Genomic DNA, 17,519 nt, shown 5'->3' with positions numbered 1-17,519 from the left:
ATGAAGATTATTTGACTCAAACTCACATTCCTTATCACGTTAACGGCAGTAAAAAAGTTTCCCGTGCTTCATCAATATGACACTAAGAAGTAACGAAGTACTACGATTCTAGTACGGCAATACATCAAAATGACGAATGCAGAGTTTAGTATTCACTATATTCGCGTAGTCGAGTCACGAGTTTTAATTGGACGGTATTTTTTCATGTGCTGAATTTCAGCTGTTGCGAACGATGTAGAGTGGTAATGTCAAGAACGTTTTCTCTGCTTTAAAATAGATCTATACTGATTGTAAGATGGGAATACTACCTGATTTGTATGGTATGTATGTACAATATTTGCGAAACCTACCGAGTACGTGCACATGTACACATATGTTATTAATAACTTTAATAAACTTTATATGACAAACTGTAGACGGATCAAAATTATGACGCAAGTTACAGAATACTGTGCAAATAGCTTGCGATTCTGATTCCTCTCACTGTTTCAATCGGTTCATCCAATTTCAAAGCTGCGTTTGAAGCATCATGCAATCCCGAATAACTTCGATGCCGACGATTGATATCTGAAAAGATTGTCAATTTAAAATTCTCCACATAATCGATTTAACAGTGGCCTTTCGTAATCTCACCTTCAACATTCCGATTTGCTCCGACTGTAATGGATTCATAATTATGAGTGGGATGTTTTTCAATCCATCACCTAATGCGTACTCTCGTATGTTAAGGTCAGCATGCCTAAAGATTATAACGCCATCGAGGAGAAACAACAAACATATAATCAATCAATTAAATGTCCGATAAGGAATTAGTGACTGAAACGGATGACTGACCCGACTTCGGTGCACTCTTTGCGATCCATTTCTTCGGGAAGTGGTTCACTCACTATAACAAATCTGATTATTGGGTTTGAGGCTCCGGTCAACATGGCATTCAACATCAGTCTCTGCGAATTATGATACTCCTCGTCAACTTGGAAATCTATAAGTGTATAAAACGGCGGAGTGTCTACGTGTATTTTTCGACTTTACAGCCTGGCCTTGTTGTTCAAGGAACACGGATTTGCCAATCAGCTGTATTAATATCAAATACGGAATGGCGATCTAATGAAACTTACGTTTAATAAAATTATAGACCATGGTTTCACCCTTATTCTTTGGCTTGGGTAATGAGGGGGTCTCCATATCAGCACCTCGCAGTCCGAGAAAAATATATTCAACGTAAAGCAACTGAACCTCCGGATCATTCATGATACTAGTTTTCTCGAAAAGGTTCATGGATAGGATTGTTATAGTGATCGTATCCTCGGGTGATGCTTGCTGAAACGTAAAATTTTAATGGTATAATTTTTTGTCCCTTCTCAATAGAAATAATGGCTAAACAATATCTTATTACCGCATCTTTGTTCACAACCGTATCCTGGATATTTTCAGCGCTTGAGTCTTTGGAATTTACTTTAAAGCCTGTAAGAATGTAATAAGTACATTGTTATTTTTCCGGTACTTGTAGAATTGGACTACACTATGCGACACATTGCGACACGTTATTTCCGGTTTACACACTGATACTGTTACGGGTGCTGTTACGTTTATATTTTTGCCACTTCTCATCGGAAATTACCGTCCCCAAGTCGTTTGACGTACTTTCCGTTCCGTGAACAGCCGATCCAGCAGTTTGCTGGAAACATTCAGACAAAACTATCACATTCCGTACTAAGCAGTAACAGAAAATAAGAGTAGCAGTGGAAAATGTGGCCCCCTTACACTCTTCAAGACATTGTTAAACTCGGTGATACTTCTCGATTCAATCTGCAGACTGCTATCCAGTTTATTTTGCAAACTTGCGAGTCTAAAATCACGAGGTGACCTGAGAAATCAATACGCAATTTATATGATAAATCCGTTCGCTATTTGTCTTTTATTTCCAATTCACCGTGGCTTGTTTGAGATAAATTACTTTAATTTTATTAACAACAATTCATTACACATTCTCATTCGTCTACCGATTTTACCAACTCACCTATCGTAGGTGGAAGTATTCGCTTCAGTATCGCTATCCTGAGAGTCATTTTCGTTGGTTGCATTCGTTGACATCGAGTAATCGTCATTGTGACTTTTGGCGTCCGGCTGTTTTTCTTCTGGATTTTTACTGCGGTATTCCGTTTGTTTGTCGAACTTCTGAGAAGGGTCGGCTTGATTTTCCAGCTCTACTATCATGTTGGTAAAACGGGATGAACGTGATGATTAAGCGTCTGCAGTGAAACATGACGACATACCAGCTTCCTGAATGGTGTTCAATCGATTATTGTTGACCGTCGTCAACTGCTCCATTGGGTCTTTGGGCAGTTCTTGCGACGTTTCCTGTTGCCTGTCACAAACTGGCGAGGCGATCAGTTCGGGGTGAGTATTGTCACGAGGGTTGGTGCGCATCTGCATTATCTGATTTCTCGAAACGGCCGGTGCCAAGCCACAACGGTCTTTGAACCTTTCAACCAAATCAATGTCACAGCTGAGCCGAACCCACAATGATAATTGTCCAAAATTAGCGCCACACGAGCATGGCATCAGGCTGAAAACTGGCGTTACATAGTGAAGCTTGTTTTGCGGATAATCCAGCATGTCTTTGACGCTGAGCTGCGCCTTTGCTATCGTAAACGTCTCTTCGTCTCGATTGATCAGATGGACCTGAAAAATAATTTTTTCTCGAAGTACGCAATCGAAAAAATTCTGCAGCTCGCACACTCGATACACCGAAGACGAATTGAAGCTCAGCGAAGGATACTTCGACATCGGGGTGAATGCCGTTTCTTGGCCCCATATGTCCCAGCTGATAAACACAGCGGCATTCTCCGAGTCGTTTTTGAATATACGCTGCGCGCCCTGAAATCAATGTGCATGATTTTAGAAAAAAAAATTTGTCCTAAGTTTTTCTTCGAAAACGGTCCCGTGCCTACACCTTTGTAGATAGTTGCAGAGACAGTATGTGGATCTCGACGAGTCCTTGTCCCTCGGTGATGAGCATCGGAAACGTAGAAATTTCGCAAAGCACAGGTGTATCGCCACATTCGTTCGATGGATGACAATCGCTCCCGCAGCAAGAAACGCTTGTCTGAAACATTTTCCAAAACCGAGAAATTATTTTTTTTACAACTTTTCTTTAAAGATATTTCAATTTTTTATATTTTTATTTCATATACTTGGAAATCATTTGCTGATGTTTTGTAGCAAATCTTGAGTATTTCTCAAGGTTGCGAAACCGTCAATTCAGCGAATGCTGAGGGGAAGTAGCTTACCTCCTTGTAAACACTGCTCGGATTGTATTGGACGTGCAACAGTTCCTTGCGTTTTTCCAGTTCATCCGAGATCGCTTTCGGACTTTTGCAAATCGATGATTGCAAATTTTTTCCAATCCCTGGATTCATTTCACTCCAATGGTCGCGGCATTCATCATCGCATTCGCATTTGCTATCTCTATGTTCATAACATTACCATTAGAGTACCCATACATTATACCGAAACCAAAATACCGCGCGAAACGTATCAGAACGATTTTTGAATTTGGTATTGTCTGGGTACAGGTTACATAGCAATATCAATTTTACAAGGCTCGAAAGTTTACGGACTAGAATTAATGGTAGTGAAATGAGAAGATCCAAGACTTAATAACGTTGATTACTTCCTTACCGCCCCATAAACATAGACTTAAAGGTCTCCTGAATCGTCAAACCGATTTCTCCGACTCTCCCGAGCTTGCCATTCATCGGATTACTGCAGTGGGAAAAATGTTTTCTTTCCAAAAGTGCTAAACACGGTTCCGGTTCCGGTGTACAACAGCCGTAACCGCAATCCGTCGTGGCGCAGCATCTGTGATTTGAATCGCAGGTGCAGCACATAGTTTCAGTGAATTTGTGCAGCAGATTTCGTTCCTTGTTACTTCGCCCCTCCGAAATCTGTGATTTGCTGTAGAGGTCTCTTAATTTTTCGCACAGACTTTCGCCGGTTCTATTTCCCTCGTGTCCTCTTTCCGAACTTTTTTCTGAGGCTGTATCCTCCGGTTGATATTTGAAAGAGCTGCAATTCTCTGTGCTGCACGTTACGGCCAATTTATCACATGTGTAATTCCTGCATTTAGTTTTGCACATAATCTCACTGTAGCACTTTAAGATTTCAAAAAGTGATAAAAGGATATGTTTCGGATCGAAGGATTCGGTCTGTCCGTGACATTGGGCTTCTTCGTCGGAGGGAGTTGACGGGACATCCGTTAAGGCCACAGCATCGTTTGAACGTGACAGCGGAATTTCAGGCCGCCTAATTTAATGGGACATGAACGTATTTATTGAGGGCTCAAGAAAAGAGTCAATTTAGTATACGGACTCGAGGCCGTCGGAGACCAGACAAATGTCATTAATTCTATTTATCGACCACAGACGCGTAGGTATACTTAAGGAGGCAAACAAGATTGACTCGAAAACTAATTCGAAACTTTTGGTCGATTTAAACGGCTAGAATAACACAACCTACCGACTCATTATTTACGTACTTGCAAATCATTTAACGTGTAGTTGAACAATTAAATTATAAAAAATTGTGAACTTCACGATGGGATTTGGAGTTATCATTTATGCAGGATAAATAGTTACGATGAAATACAAAATATTGTACAATTATTGTAATACTTGTAGAACAATCTCTTAATATACGTCCACTTGCAAATAGTTCGAGTTAATAGTAGGGTACAAATTATCTAGCGTTTCATTAACTATTATGCTAACTATTATGTAAGTAAAATCGAAGCTGCAGATAAGGTAAAGTATCGTATTCAAGATAGATACTATTGTCGACTGTCCACTAGCTCGGCAAATAACACGAGCCTGCCCACGGGTATAAATGAAGGAAAATAGTAACAAAAAAAAAAGGCAAATAAAATCATTCAAACCTTGATAAAAAGTTTCCGAAGTATAAGGTGAGTAACTATACTTTGCATTGGATCCTACGGTCATACATTCAAAGTCTGCGCAGGTTGTTTGTTGGAAGAATAACGTCAGGTGGCCGCGATTGTAATTAAAGAGTTCGTGAAACTCTAAAACCCCAAGATAAGAAACGTGCATGGACGGAAGTAAGAATTTATGCTGCAACAGCAAAAATTCCGAGAAAAGAGCTTATCTTTTGGTTATCTCGGAACAGAGAAAAGCGATTCCATCATACTTGCCAAATTGTTGTTATTGCAGCGAACTTGCTTTGTCGTTTGTGTATTTACTTTTCTTAACCGACCAGCGAATCTCTTTTTCCGTCCAATGCGGAGAAATGTGAAACCTCAGTGACCTCGCGTGCGACCCGCTGACGTTGCTTTACGGGCCAAAATGACGAATCGACAAAATTCTATTGTCATTTACAGGACCAATACGACCCACAATTGAGGGCGAAAGCGAAACTTTAAACCTTCGTCAAAAGCAGCTAGAATTACCGAACAGCAATGTTTCAAGATTAATAACTTGCCTATAGGGCTCGGGGTATTTCGAAGCGTCATTTTGACCGGTCGCAACATCAATCTGCCGCATTCTCGCGGCATTTTGTGCCTCCAGTGGTGTACTTATCTGGGCCTGATCCAGCAGCTTGAGCATTTTTTCACGCGACATAGACGGACTCTGAGTACGATGGGGCTGTTTTGTCTTGCTATCGACTCTCCTGTAAATCGTGCGAGAATTTGGTCGAGAGTTTGGCCTGCTTTGTGCACTGGGGCGATTTTTTACGTCCACTATTTTCCTGGCAGTATTTCCCGGGCTAGAGCCTTTTTTCGAAAATTTCAAGGTGCGCGTCTCGCTGTTATCCGCATAATGCTCGTCATGTCCGCTTTCGGAGAGCGTTTCCTTTTCCTCGTCAGATGGTGCGGAATGGCTGCAGGACGCAACCGATGTCCAGGTGTTTTTATCCGCGTGTTTCAGTTCCGTCTGGGTTCCCTTTTCGAGGAATCGTCGGCCTTCTCCCCGATTCTAAAATTCGAACGTATCGCGAACAACCCTGATTTTAATGATCAATACAAACCGTCAGCGCGGATCGTCTTCGCGGCTTTCTTATAAACTCACCTGCACCAGCTGTGTCGTCAGGTTGTCCATGTTCTTCTGCAGCTCTTCAAGCTTCTTTATCAGCTTGTCGTTCGTCACTCTCAATGCTGCGTGCGAAGCCTGCTCCGACTGGATAGCGTTTTTCAAGCTCTGTTTCTCCTGCATACACTCGGCCACCTTCCGCTTCAATTCCACGTTTTCCAGCTCGATCTGACCGAATTTTGAGCTGACTGAAATCAACTCACTGTTGTGCTGTTGAAGGATCTTCATCTCGTTACTGAGATCCCTTATCTGTTCCTGATTTTCTCGCAAACTCAATTGCGAGTCTTTGGCACTTGTCAACTGCTCGTCCACCTCGGATAAGCGTTGCTTCTGAGACACCAGCGCCGCTGTCAGTTCTCTGTTGCTTCTGAAATAAACGGAATATTTTAATTTTCAAATAAACGTAGCCGATGGTTGACAAATTCTCTCGTACGCACTTAGTCGTCTCTTCCAGAAGTCTCTTCAAGTCTCCTATCTGAGAGTGGAGCGTTTCGTTCGCAGCTTGCACTGATATCAGTTTGTCGTTGGATTGTTTCATCTGACGCCACATTCGGATGTACTCTACATTTTCCTGGACTTTCTCCCTTTGTATGCCAGCCGTGTGTACCGCGATCTGACCCTCGAGATCAGCTATCCGGGTCATCATTTCATTTCTCTGCGTTTCAAGTTCCTGAAATCATTACAGGAACGCTGTCGACTTGTCCCAGGATAGAATTCTGTTTTGACTAGTATATAAACTCTACTATATGCGTACCTCAATTTTCACAAGATAGTTCTGTGCATCGTTATCATCAACTCCATTTCGTGGAGGCGGTTGATTATACTTTGTCCGAGCACTTTCGCTTCGATATGTCCTGAGGAAAATGTACCCAGTTATTAAATAATATATGATTAATTTGGAACATGCAAAAAAAAAAAAAAATGTCCGTTCACAAACTTACGTAGGACCGGAAGATACGCCACTTGGAATACGCCGGCATCGTGACGGTGATCTAGGACCCCTGTGACTTAGCAATTGGTTTTTCAACGTGTAGGCTTTGTCTTTTAACTGAAAAAATGAAAATGCTAAGACTATCTAGAAAAATTCTAAGTAAAATTTACTTAAAAACTTGTCACAGTTATATTTATATGAGCTAGACGTTACTAAAATTTTATTGTTTTATCGACTTTTTAAAAAGAAAACATACTGTCAGCCGTCCAAATGCCATATGCCATTGCAGCTCTACCGATATGATAACAATTACTAAAGCTGAACATACACCTACGAGTATTTCCAGAAAAAACTTTACGAGTATAACGATATCGAGATCTAATTATATTCTGTGAAGCGTATAAGTATTTTCATTTTATTAACAGACTAAACTGGGGAATATGAAGGAAGATGGTCGCTTAAATATAAAAGTAAACATTCAATTTCCTTTACTCTAGCATTTTCTAGCTCCAGCCGAGCGATTCTCTCTCGTTCATCGTTAATTGTTAGAACGGCAGGACAGGTTCTGGAGGAGGCTGCGGATCGCATTAATTTTGTCGCTAGCCTCTTGATCTTATCTTCTTGACTGTTGGACAATTTCTTCAGACCTTGGACCTCTTCCAGCAACCTCAAGTACCTGTCCTCTAATTGGTAACGGTCGAGCTTGCAAACAACGTGACGTTCTCTGGGATCTAGTGTTGTTTTTACATGAAAATTTGAAATCAAAATTATTCTTTCAGATACTTCGTACATCATTGCTACAGAAATAAAAGAATAAAATAGTTGTTCCATAGGATATTTATATGTGAATTTATTAGTACAGAGAGAAATTATTATCGTAGCAGTTATCGTAAAAGCAGATTACGTCTGATTATAGAATTCATTGAAAGTGTTGCGTAATCAATGAGTAATACGTAAGTATCAAGTAACCTATTTCGCTGGAGCATCGAACGCTTCCGTAGCAGGAATCATCTTTAACTGGGAGAATGTCACGGTTCGGATCGTCCGCCATTGGTCTCGTTTGCAGATTACCTTTTTCTCACGTGCATCTCGAGTACTTCCGATTTGCGGAATGAACCGATTAAAGCGATGTATTCTGAAAGACAAATCAAATATAAGTAAACATTCGTTAATTTAATTTATCTTCGTATTCGATGCCCGGAGTAACAGCTGAAAATTTCCAAGGACTTGATCGATATCGCTGAAATTCACTCAGTGTATCGGAGTATTTCACTATTGTACAATATAATATTAATCGACACATGTCACTGAATTAGTTGTTCCAGCTTTGTATGAGAATATGAGCCAGCAAATAAAGTATGAAACGGTGTTAATTATGTGTCTGGTTAGTTTCAGCTAGTCTTTTTGAACTTTCCACGTACTTATCATGATGTTAGGGATTGGATCGCCTCAGTTTTTCCGTCAATTGTTCAATATTGTCTGAAATATTGGCGGCAAGAGTAACGTGTGCAAAAGACATCCATATAAGGAAATTTTGCGCTGTAGCAACGATAAATTTGGGGCGCGAATGCGATGTAACGCGCAAGCCTGCGAGGTTCTATTAAATTTCAATTCGAGTATGTTTCAAACAGTAATTCTAAATTAACAAACCTATGAAGCATAGAGCATAGTTTGAAATACATGTTTCATTGGTCATTGGGAGCGCGATGTTGACGAATAGATAAAAATAAATGTTAAAACTGTATTATCGTGAAATGTAAACCACGCCTGCTGGTGAGTGTGCACCGAGAGAAGACGAGTGGAGCCGATGGCATCCGGGCGAAACAAACCGCGACAAGGTTGATGAAGTACAGGCTTTTCCATCGGGGTTTTATCACAGGGTATAGTTATTCGATTTACAATACTCGCACCGGTGGCAAGGGTACTTGGTATAATTCGAAATTATCAACATCATACTGAAAACTTTGGACTTGACTCGTGAATCACTCAAGTAAGTGGCAAACCGAGTGTTCTCAGGTGTACGAATTTAATTTCGTTATGACATTACTTTGCGCGACATAGAGTGTAACTCAACCGAATGTACACCAACTACTGGAAACAATCGGAATAAATTCGGAAACAATCTTGAATCGGTGCAGAAATCGTCGTGTCATTTTGTCAGTTCATGATCGATTGACATCGAGATTAAAAAAACAAAAAAAAAAAATTGCACACGGAGTTATTAAAAAGATTTGAACGCGGCGCTTAGAGCGCGGGTGTCGAGTTGGTGAAAGGCAGATTCCCCGCATTCGCATTGGTGGGGGCAACCTGCATTTCACGAGCCTTGGTTTGACACATCGGTCGAGTGTGCGTGCAGTGGAAAGGTAAGATGGCGACGGACGGAGATGTGGTGATCCCCGATCAAGAAAAAGTGCGAATAGTTTCGGATTTTATACTACACTCACCCCCGGGTGAGTTTAACGAAGTTTTTAACGATGTGAGGGTTCTACTGAACAACGACAACCTCTTGAAAGAAGGCGCGTCCGGGGCATTTGCTCAATACAACAAGGACCAGCTTACGCCTGTTAAGGTACACCTATTCTATTCTATTCTCCCCGCGATAACGGCGAGTGATTATCACAACGAAAACGAGACTTGAATATGTTTGGAAAGATTTTGTCTGGGCGATCTTCCGCGTCATTGTATTCTCGATACTTTTCGTCGGCTTGAAAATTTACAGTAACCGTTTTTCACCGTTCGAGTATCTCGAGCTAGTGACGTTTCGTTTCGATTGAAATTAGAACGCTGCACTAACCGGATCCGACAATCGCGGAAGCGCGATACAATTGTTGATATTCAAACTCGAAAAAATTCGACGACACCATTGTTACACATTGGAATGAATTCACCCAGTCGTCTTTGTATGCTTTGGCAATGGACGATGACTCATGTTTGACAGATGATGTTCAGATAGTGGTCAACCACTTGGCATAGCGATACAAAAATTCCATCACAATCCATTCGTAGAACCATATTCCCTCTTTGCGACAGATGATACAAGTTTTCCATGGCCGAATGAATGTCTATAACGAAACACATCATCAATCGGGAGTTTGATCAAATTGTGTGTGAACGTTAAAAATAACAGACGATTACAGAACACCATTTAATATTTATTGTGGTCCATTTAAATATATATTCAAAGTTTTCGAATGTGACAGCATGAGAGTCGGTTCGTGTTTTGAATTATTTTATTTTTCGATAGTAACGAAACTATACCCTGTTCGAAAAAGTAGAAAATTCACATTTATCCCGTGTGATGTTATTTTTAAAACATTTACCATCTGGCTTGCACATACTTGTATAGAGTAAGATAAGCTTGATGCAACGTAATATTCTTTCTCGAACATATGACAATAATCATGCCCATCAGTTTAATTCAATTGTAAATGAATCAAGGTTGAGGGAACCGAATTTCCTGTCCTCATTACTGAGCACAATGACTTGGGCGGTCAAAGGTTTTATGACGCTCGAAGCAAGCAGAGTTTCAAATATGACCATCTGAGAAAGGAAGCTCAGGACTATGAGCCATACGAACCAGACGCGGCAGCCGAACCCTGGAGATCTGCACTTCAAGAAGAATTAGCCACGTACACTCAAAATCATTATAGGCACGGTACTTCTTCTGTATTTGGAAAAAGTCAAGGAGGTATGTACAGAATGGAGATTGAAACTGTTTTTTAATCTCAAAAAGTGATGGAGAAAACGTTTTTCTTTAATACCTGAGTGTCGAATCATCAAGACTGTATATATTAAAAAGCAGTAAACTTATTTCAGGTAACGTAACGCTAACTGCCTGCATAGAAGATCATCAATTTCAACCAAAAAACTTTTGGAACGGACGTTGGCGTTCAGTATGGTCGGTGAATTTTAATACCAGTTCTGGTAACGCAGAACTGAGGGGTAGCCTAAAAGTTCAAGTTCACTATTATGAGGATGGAAATGTGCAGTTGGTGAGCAGCAAAGAAGTGAAAGAGAGCCTACCAATAACAACAGAGAAACAGACGGCAAAGGAATTAATCCAATTGCTAGAGGAAGCTGAAAACGATTATCAAACAGCTATTTCGGAAAATTATCAAACCATGTCAGATACAACGTTTAAAGCTCTACGGAGGCAACTTCCTGTTATGCGAACGAAAATTGACTGGAGCAACTTCATGTCGTACAGTATTGGCAAACAGCTTAAGAGCCAATAAAGACAGATTATTTATATCTCTTATTAAGAAAATTAATTAAAAAGCGCATACTGCTGCATTGGAGAAAGTCTGGAGGTGTGATGTGTATGGATATAAAGATAAAGGTGTGCTAAAAAAAAAGCAAAACGTAATAAGAAATAATAAACATTTGACAGAAGCTCATACACATGCCCTAGTACTACGCTAGTTATTTCTTAGACCGGGCCATATTCAAAGACAAGGTGTTAGAACGAATGTGCAAATAATGTATTATTATACAGTATAAAAAGAATAAATTTAACTCTAAAAAAAAGTAATAATAATTACGTCTGTGGATACGGCCCGCTATTTTTATCAAACTTTATATTACACGAAGTATAAATAAATATCTACAATTTTGTTAAGACACATTGTTTTATAATTATTACATCTATTATAGCTAATATGTTGCTAGGATCAATTGAAGTGGAATAAAATAAAATTTAATACACATAAACCTGATTGGTGTATCGGTTACTTTATAGTTACACAGAATTGATTGTTGTGCCAAGTGAAATATTGGCAAATATTTTGGTGCTATCGCTTAGCACACATTACACAGCCAGACACAAACACGCGGAAACGAAAACTAAGAAAATACATAATGCATACATTGTACATTGTAGAACGTAGTCTATAGCCTGCTGGAGCCTTAATCTGTTCACATTTTTGGTTGAGACGGTATTGTGTACATAAGTTATTGAATTCGGGTCGATGAATGTGGTGAAAATGACGAAAAAAATAAATAAAGAAAAACGAATGCAGAGAAAAAAATATCCCGATATTCGCCACTGCCCCTCAAAACACAGATAATAGTTGCCTACATTGAATCAATATTGAATTTAGGATAATATTTACAATCGAGTGTATCGTTAAATAAGTGAAGCATGTCCGGATGTAAAGAAGAAAAAAGAAACAAAAATATAATAAAATGAAATCAACACACAAGAAATACAGTTATATCAATTAAATTATGTATTAGTAAATGTTACTATTGAGTAAATAAAGTAATGTGACACTTTGGAACTTTGGCTCTGTACTTATGTATATTACGCATGCATATAAAGCTATACGATTATATGACTCACTATCCCAAGATGTATTGCTATTTTGCTTTATATTGTATGAATTATTTTATTACACTATGATTGATAAATAAGTTTAATATTTATAAATGTTATACTAAGGTCTTTGCATTTGTAATCACCGAAAACAATCATTGTTTCTGGGATTTTATTTTCTAATAAAACTCATGCAATCTTAGGTAGTGAATAAATGTTATTTTCAAGGAAAAAAAGAAAATTAAATGAATTCAGAGATGATGAAATAACCGCATATGAACATCTAGACCTTCGTATATCCAATTTTCATAAAACCTTGTAAACTTAACGCATATCGTCCAAATGCATAAAAATATCGTAAAATCGAAATATCGCGTTTATCTTTGCTTTCAAGAGTAAAAAATCGTACCTTAATTTTCTTTTGCATCATCTGATTTCGTTACACTCACCAAAAACGCGGAACGAGGGTAAAAACTCTATACACATAATGATTAACAGATAAAAAAACATTGAGCACGTCGTCGCGACAAATTTTCACAAATGCCGCCATGTTTGTTTACATCTTTCGAGATTGCCTGGCAACCGGCAATCACGTGACTATAGCAATGAAGGCGAACTGTCGCCCCTGTCGTCTGACGATGAGTCAATCTAAGAAGGAATTTGTACGAGGCTTGTCGGTTATCACATTCCTGATTTCTAAACCTTTAGCAGCGACCACAAATGGCTACTCAAAAGACTTTGAATCCTCGGGAATCAGCTAAATTAATAGCTAGTTTATCGACAAACGTTTTCATCGAGAAGACTGGTATCCAGAGAATTGCGCAAGAAGTGGGTAAAACTAATTCTTGTACTCCATTTATATGCTCAGCTGTTTTCTCTTATTTCAAACGGTTCATTTCGACACTCAGTTTGACAGTACTGATCGTATTGTATTTGTAAACGAGCATGTTACTTTCACAAATTATTTCAAGATTGGATTCATGTAACTGAGAATTTTATAAATGCGGGTACGCAGAAATAACCTCACACTTCTCAAAAGTGGAAATGAAATGCCGAAATTCGTTTATTTTAGACTCAGAAATAATCCTTTCTACTATAAGCGACTTAGCATCAGACAAATTATTTTGCAACTAACAATAAGACTGTTTTACTATCAATGCACAGGTCCTCAGAGGGTTAAAAAGTCGTGACGTACACATCGACAATTTCTCTCAGCACAATTTGCATCCGAGCAAACATGACCCGAGAACAGTAGACTGGATTTTTTTACTGGATACCTTGAATTTCTGTTTTTGGCCTGAAGGAGATGATACAAAATGGGAAGTAACCAAACATACCGGGTACTTCGCTCTCTGCGCTGCTTTAAAACGAGCTATTTCCGTAAGCACTACAAAATTTCTCAGTATCTACCCCTTGTATCGATATATCAGTAAAACTCAGCGCAAGTCATTCAATGGAATGAATAAAATTTCAATCCATTTACCATATAAAAAGATGGTCTGCAAACGTTTTGCTAATTGCTTCAATTAGAATTTCTTTTGAACTAATATATATTACAGAATGATCATAAGCACAAATTTTATATGAAAACTCAATTAACAATATGTATTATTATTCTATCTGTTTCCCCAAGTTTGTTCATTACACGAGACATGGCTTAAATATTTATAGAATGGTATGAAAATTCGAAAATTAAATACTGATCTGTTGGCGTTGAAGCCATTCTGCCTTGACCTTCTCGCATTCACATTTATCTTTCAATACAGGTTGCTCGTTTATGCGTAAAAATGGTGTTTTAGTTCCTGTGCATATTTCCTCAGGTTCAGGCTCTGACGATGGTTCTAAAATTCGTTTCTTTTTATTGCATTTCCCTTTTTTTTGTTTTTTCTTAATATGCACTTTCACTTCTTCATTCAGCTAAAATATTTATTTTCGTAGATACATTCATGCAAATGAAAATTTCAGATCAGCACGAAGTAAAGTTTTGTACAAGAATTATATATGTTATTTAATTACCTTCTCATTCTTATGCTTATATGTTTTACCGGAACATGAATTGATGACGTCCTTCCCATTCATCTGATTCAAACAGACATTAGATGCCATATTAATTACCTTTTCAGTTTCTTATTCGTTCGTCTTACCTTATGCTTTCGATGCCTTTTTATGCAACACATTCCATCCCTTTGGCCAGCCACATGCCTGCTTGCGTAGCATTTCATAAACATTTTATACTGCTCCCCCATTCCTGTAAATAATAATACTATTATTGTACTTATTGGGAAACATTAATTTACTACTATTAATTATTCATGTAGTATTATTAGAATTAGGCGATGACGTTCATTTTCACACACTTACTTTGCATTCTTGCCCGTTCTCTGTCGACTTTGGTGTCATATGCCTTGATATTAATTGCACGTTCTTCAATTGAACAATGCTGTAAAAAATTTTCTCTTTCTATTTGTTTTCGTTGCATTTCTTGCCTCAGCCTCCATCTGGAATGAAACGATAAAATTACTGAGTCACATCTCAAAGAACTCTCACTGCAAATGTATATCAATGCTGAAAAAATATTACTTTTCTTCCACAGCCGTTTGCTTCGCTTGCTTCTCCTGAAGTTTTCTTTTTACCCTAGCTGTTTTACGTTGACATTCACTGTCTCTCCATCGTTTCAGTGTTTTGACTATTTTTTGACGCTCAATGTATGCAGCTGCTTCATGTTTTCGCCTCAAAATCTCCGCTTCTTCCCAAGCCTTCTGAATGCGCATTTTTTTATCCTGTATTTTTTTAAATTTGAGATCTCTAAGCCTCTGTTCGATTTTTATTTGTCTTTCTTTTTGTTTCTGCATCTTTTCTTCTTCTTCGAGTCTGTTTTTTTCTAGCAACAGACTAGTGGCTTCCATCCTTTTTTCTCTTGCCTTCATTCTAAAATATTGAAACACCATTGAGTTGTGCAACATTTTACATTTCCTAATGTATTTCTTAGTTGAATGCTTTACCTTTCAATGTCTTTTTCAGCAAGTTTCTCAGTAAAGTACAAAGTTTTTCTTTCTAAATCCATACTTGCCCTGTGTTTGATTTCTAGATTGATGCTGTCATTGTATAATTTCTTCAAGTATTTTCTATACATATTATAATCTTTAACTGAACATTTCGCATCAAGTTTTTTTGTTACCAATCCGATCTTCATCATTCTCTTAATGTTGATAGGCCGTAAAAAAAATTTCTTTAGGTGTTCGTCGTGCAGCGGATCGTAGATCCACTCCGCTTCATAATTGTATGGATCGCTTAAATCAAATTGTGCATCCGCAGAACCGACCCAAAGCTTTCTTCCAATCTTGTTTCGAGTAAAGTGGTAAGATCCCTTGGGGCCAGGAATCATTGGAATTTTTGATTCTAACGGCATAACTTTCCATCTTGGTAAACCAAAGTTTGGTGTTGCTCCTTTAGGCTTTGGTATTGAGTTAATAAGTTCGTCCAAAGCTCTAAAATAATACAATAGAAAATGCACGAATATCTTGCTTTTTTGGTACCGACCAAAATTGGTTTTATAGCACTGGTATCGATATAATACAGGTTGGAAAGTTATTTTCGCGTAGCGGTTATTAACTTTATTGAGTTTCTAGTAGCTATCTTTTAGCAAAAAAAAAGAAACAGACTCTAGTTATTATTTTACGAAGTATTACTTACGTTGGTTTCTTCAATGCAATTAACTCAAGTGCAACAGATTTGTCTCGACAAGACATTTTGATGAGGTTGTTTGTGTCAATTTTACAAGCACAGATCAACTACGCAGATTAGCGAAAAGCAAGAGAAGCCGCCATTTGTATATTTGTTAAATTTTTATGAAAATAATATAATGAAGCTTGACATCATAATTTCTTGATTTTGACAAGTTTTCAGAGTAGACGTGAAGGTCGCTTGAAGATAAAATAAATGAGAGTGCGAGGAAAACTTTTTTTGTTTGTTTTTACAACACAATGTGAAGGATGTGTCGTATGAACCGACTTTCACCGATCATAATTTATTTCCTTTGATTTTAGCAAAACCAATTGCGAACAGAGCCCTTCTTCTATTCTGCAATTACGAAAGAGGACTTAGAGTTTATTTTGCAAGGAGACAATGCAAGTGCTAAAATACCTTTGTTTATGGAACGATTAAAATGTTTACACGAAATTGGAAGGGTTCTAACAAAGAAGTATTATGGTATGTAATTGAATTTTTTGAATTAACATTACACGTCGCAATCGACATGTAATGCTTGAGAACCTTGTTGTGATTCTGTTTATGAGTAGATTTTGATCCTCATTACGGGATGTTCATTACTTATCTTTATTGGCTTACAGGATCTTTTGTGAACTGTATATACTCCTGCAAAAATTCGGCAGAAAAATTGTTGAAGCTCATTGTGACGGACTTTGAATGCTTCAGAGATGAGGCAGATTACAAAGGACACAGAGGTAAGTTTGAATGCAAACTGTCAGTGACATTGATCGTATTAATAATTCTACTAAAATTGATTGGTCCCAGTGTCGTTTTACAAAAGAGCCCAGATTCTGATCGGAGATATCTGGGCCTGTTACGGGGGAAAGGGACTTGGCGAATTCCACGATATTGATAAAATAACAATGTTTGCTGACTACAGAGTGCCTCAAGTTTTAGTACACTTTGGGGCAATGCGATACAGCAAATATCTCCTCGAGATTCTTCAGTCGAGTAAGTAATCTTTGCATTATCATTCACTATCAGAATAATAATTTATCTATAAAGTAAAAACTTTCCTGCTTTGCTGGTGTTTGGTTGTTTAATTTTGGATAAACAGAAGTCGTACTGTGACTTGTACCACATTGCCTTGTTTCCAGACACTGTATTACCACCAGGCAGTCCCTTAGAGGTTGAGATTCGTGGCTGTTCAATTGAAGTGATCGAACAAGTAAAAGACGAAGTTAAGTCTTTAATTGAGGCTTCTCCTGATCTTGCCTTGAAAAAGTCCGATTGCAATGCTATTTTGATCGATCATTTCTTATGGGACTACCGGAGACAACATGCCGAAAATTTAGAGAGTATACCTTTTCACAAAGTTAAATCAATTTACTACTGATTATGTATAGACATTCACATTCTACTGCATTTGCTGTCAGACTGTCCGTTGGAAAAAGTCAATTTA

General features: G+C 38.2%; 4 protein-coding genes across 5 annotated transcripts; 2 read left to right on the top strand and 2 right to left on the bottom strand.

The window, feature by feature from the left end:
* Positions 1-468: 468 nt before the first annotated feature.
* On the bottom strand, positions 469-8,663 carry LOC124310258 (uncharacterized). The gene is made up of 20 exons (XM_046774070.1): positions 8,457-8,663; positions 8,005-8,170; positions 7,528-7,766; positions 7,046-7,152; positions 6,859-6,958; positions 6,542-6,774; positions 6,084-6,471; positions 5,497-5,990; positions 3,685-4,308; positions 3,294-3,471; positions 2,957-3,109; positions 2,277-2,880; positions 2,021-2,207; positions 1,765-1,867; positions 1,564-1,678; positions 1,397-1,464; positions 1,119-1,320; positions 835-982; positions 634-739; positions 469-567 (listed from the first exon to the last, which is right to left on the bottom strand). Exons 2-20 carry the CDS (start codon positions 8,084-8,086, stop codon positions 508-510), a joined length of 4,191 nt encoding a protein of 1,396 aa, XP_046630026.1. The 5' UTR covers positions 8,087-8,170; positions 8,457-8,663; the 3' UTR covers positions 469-507.
* A 709-nt stretch (positions 8,664-9,372) lies between these two features.
* On the top strand, positions 9,373-12,551 carry LOC124306007 (F-actin-capping protein subunit alpha). The gene is made up of 3 exons (XM_046766105.1): positions 9,373-9,604; positions 10,474-10,723; positions 10,852-12,551. The coding sequence occupies exons 1-3, from the start codon at positions 9,404-9,406 to the stop codon at positions 11,268-11,270; spliced, it is 870 nt and encodes a 289-aa protein (XP_046622061.1). The 5' UTR covers positions 9,373-9,403; the 3' UTR covers positions 11,271-12,551.
* A 412-nt stretch (positions 12,552-12,963) lies between these two features.
* On the top strand, positions 12,964-17,485 carry LOC124305999 (queuosine salvage protein). Its single transcript, XM_046766093.1, has 6 exons — positions 12,964-13,177; positions 13,514-13,729; positions 16,396-16,558; positions 16,699-16,812; positions 16,883-17,068; positions 17,215-17,485. The coding sequence occupies exons 1-6, from the start codon at positions 13,070-13,072 to the stop codon at positions 17,451-17,453; spliced, it is 1,026 nt and encodes a 341-aa protein (XP_046622049.1). The 5' UTR covers positions 12,964-13,069; the 3' UTR covers positions 17,454-17,485.
* On the bottom strand, positions 13,654-16,396 carry LOC124305960 (golgin subfamily A member 6-like protein 1). 2 transcript variants are annotated; one of them, XM_046766030.1, is made up of 7 exons: positions 16,043-16,396; positions 15,352-15,837; positions 14,930-15,277; positions 14,711-14,847; positions 14,494-14,597; positions 14,366-14,428; positions 13,654-14,266 (listed from the first exon to the last, which is right to left on the bottom strand). In XM_046766030.1, the coding sequence occupies exons 1-7, from the start codon at positions 16,096-16,098 to the stop codon at positions 14,042-14,044; spliced, it is 1,419 nt and encodes a 472-aa protein (XP_046621986.1). In that variant the 5' UTR covers positions 16,099-16,396; the 3' UTR covers positions 13,654-14,041. The 2 variants fall into 2 exon arrangements, with proteins under 2 accessions (XP_046621986.1, XP_046621996.1); XM_046766040.1 differs by having other exon boundaries at positions 13,654-14,190.
* Positions 17,486-17,519: the final 34 nt, after the last annotated feature.

Source organism: Neodiprion virginianus, chromosome 1 (genome assembly GCF_021901495.1).
Source record: "Neodiprion virginianus isolate iyNeoVirg1 chromosome 1, iyNeoVirg1.1, whole genome shotgun sequence".
Classification (NCBI taxonomy): Eukaryota; Metazoa; Arthropoda; class Insecta; order Hymenoptera; family Diprionidae; genus Neodiprion; species Neodiprion virginianus.
This window is presented reverse-complemented; position numbering and strand designations above follow the sequence as displayed.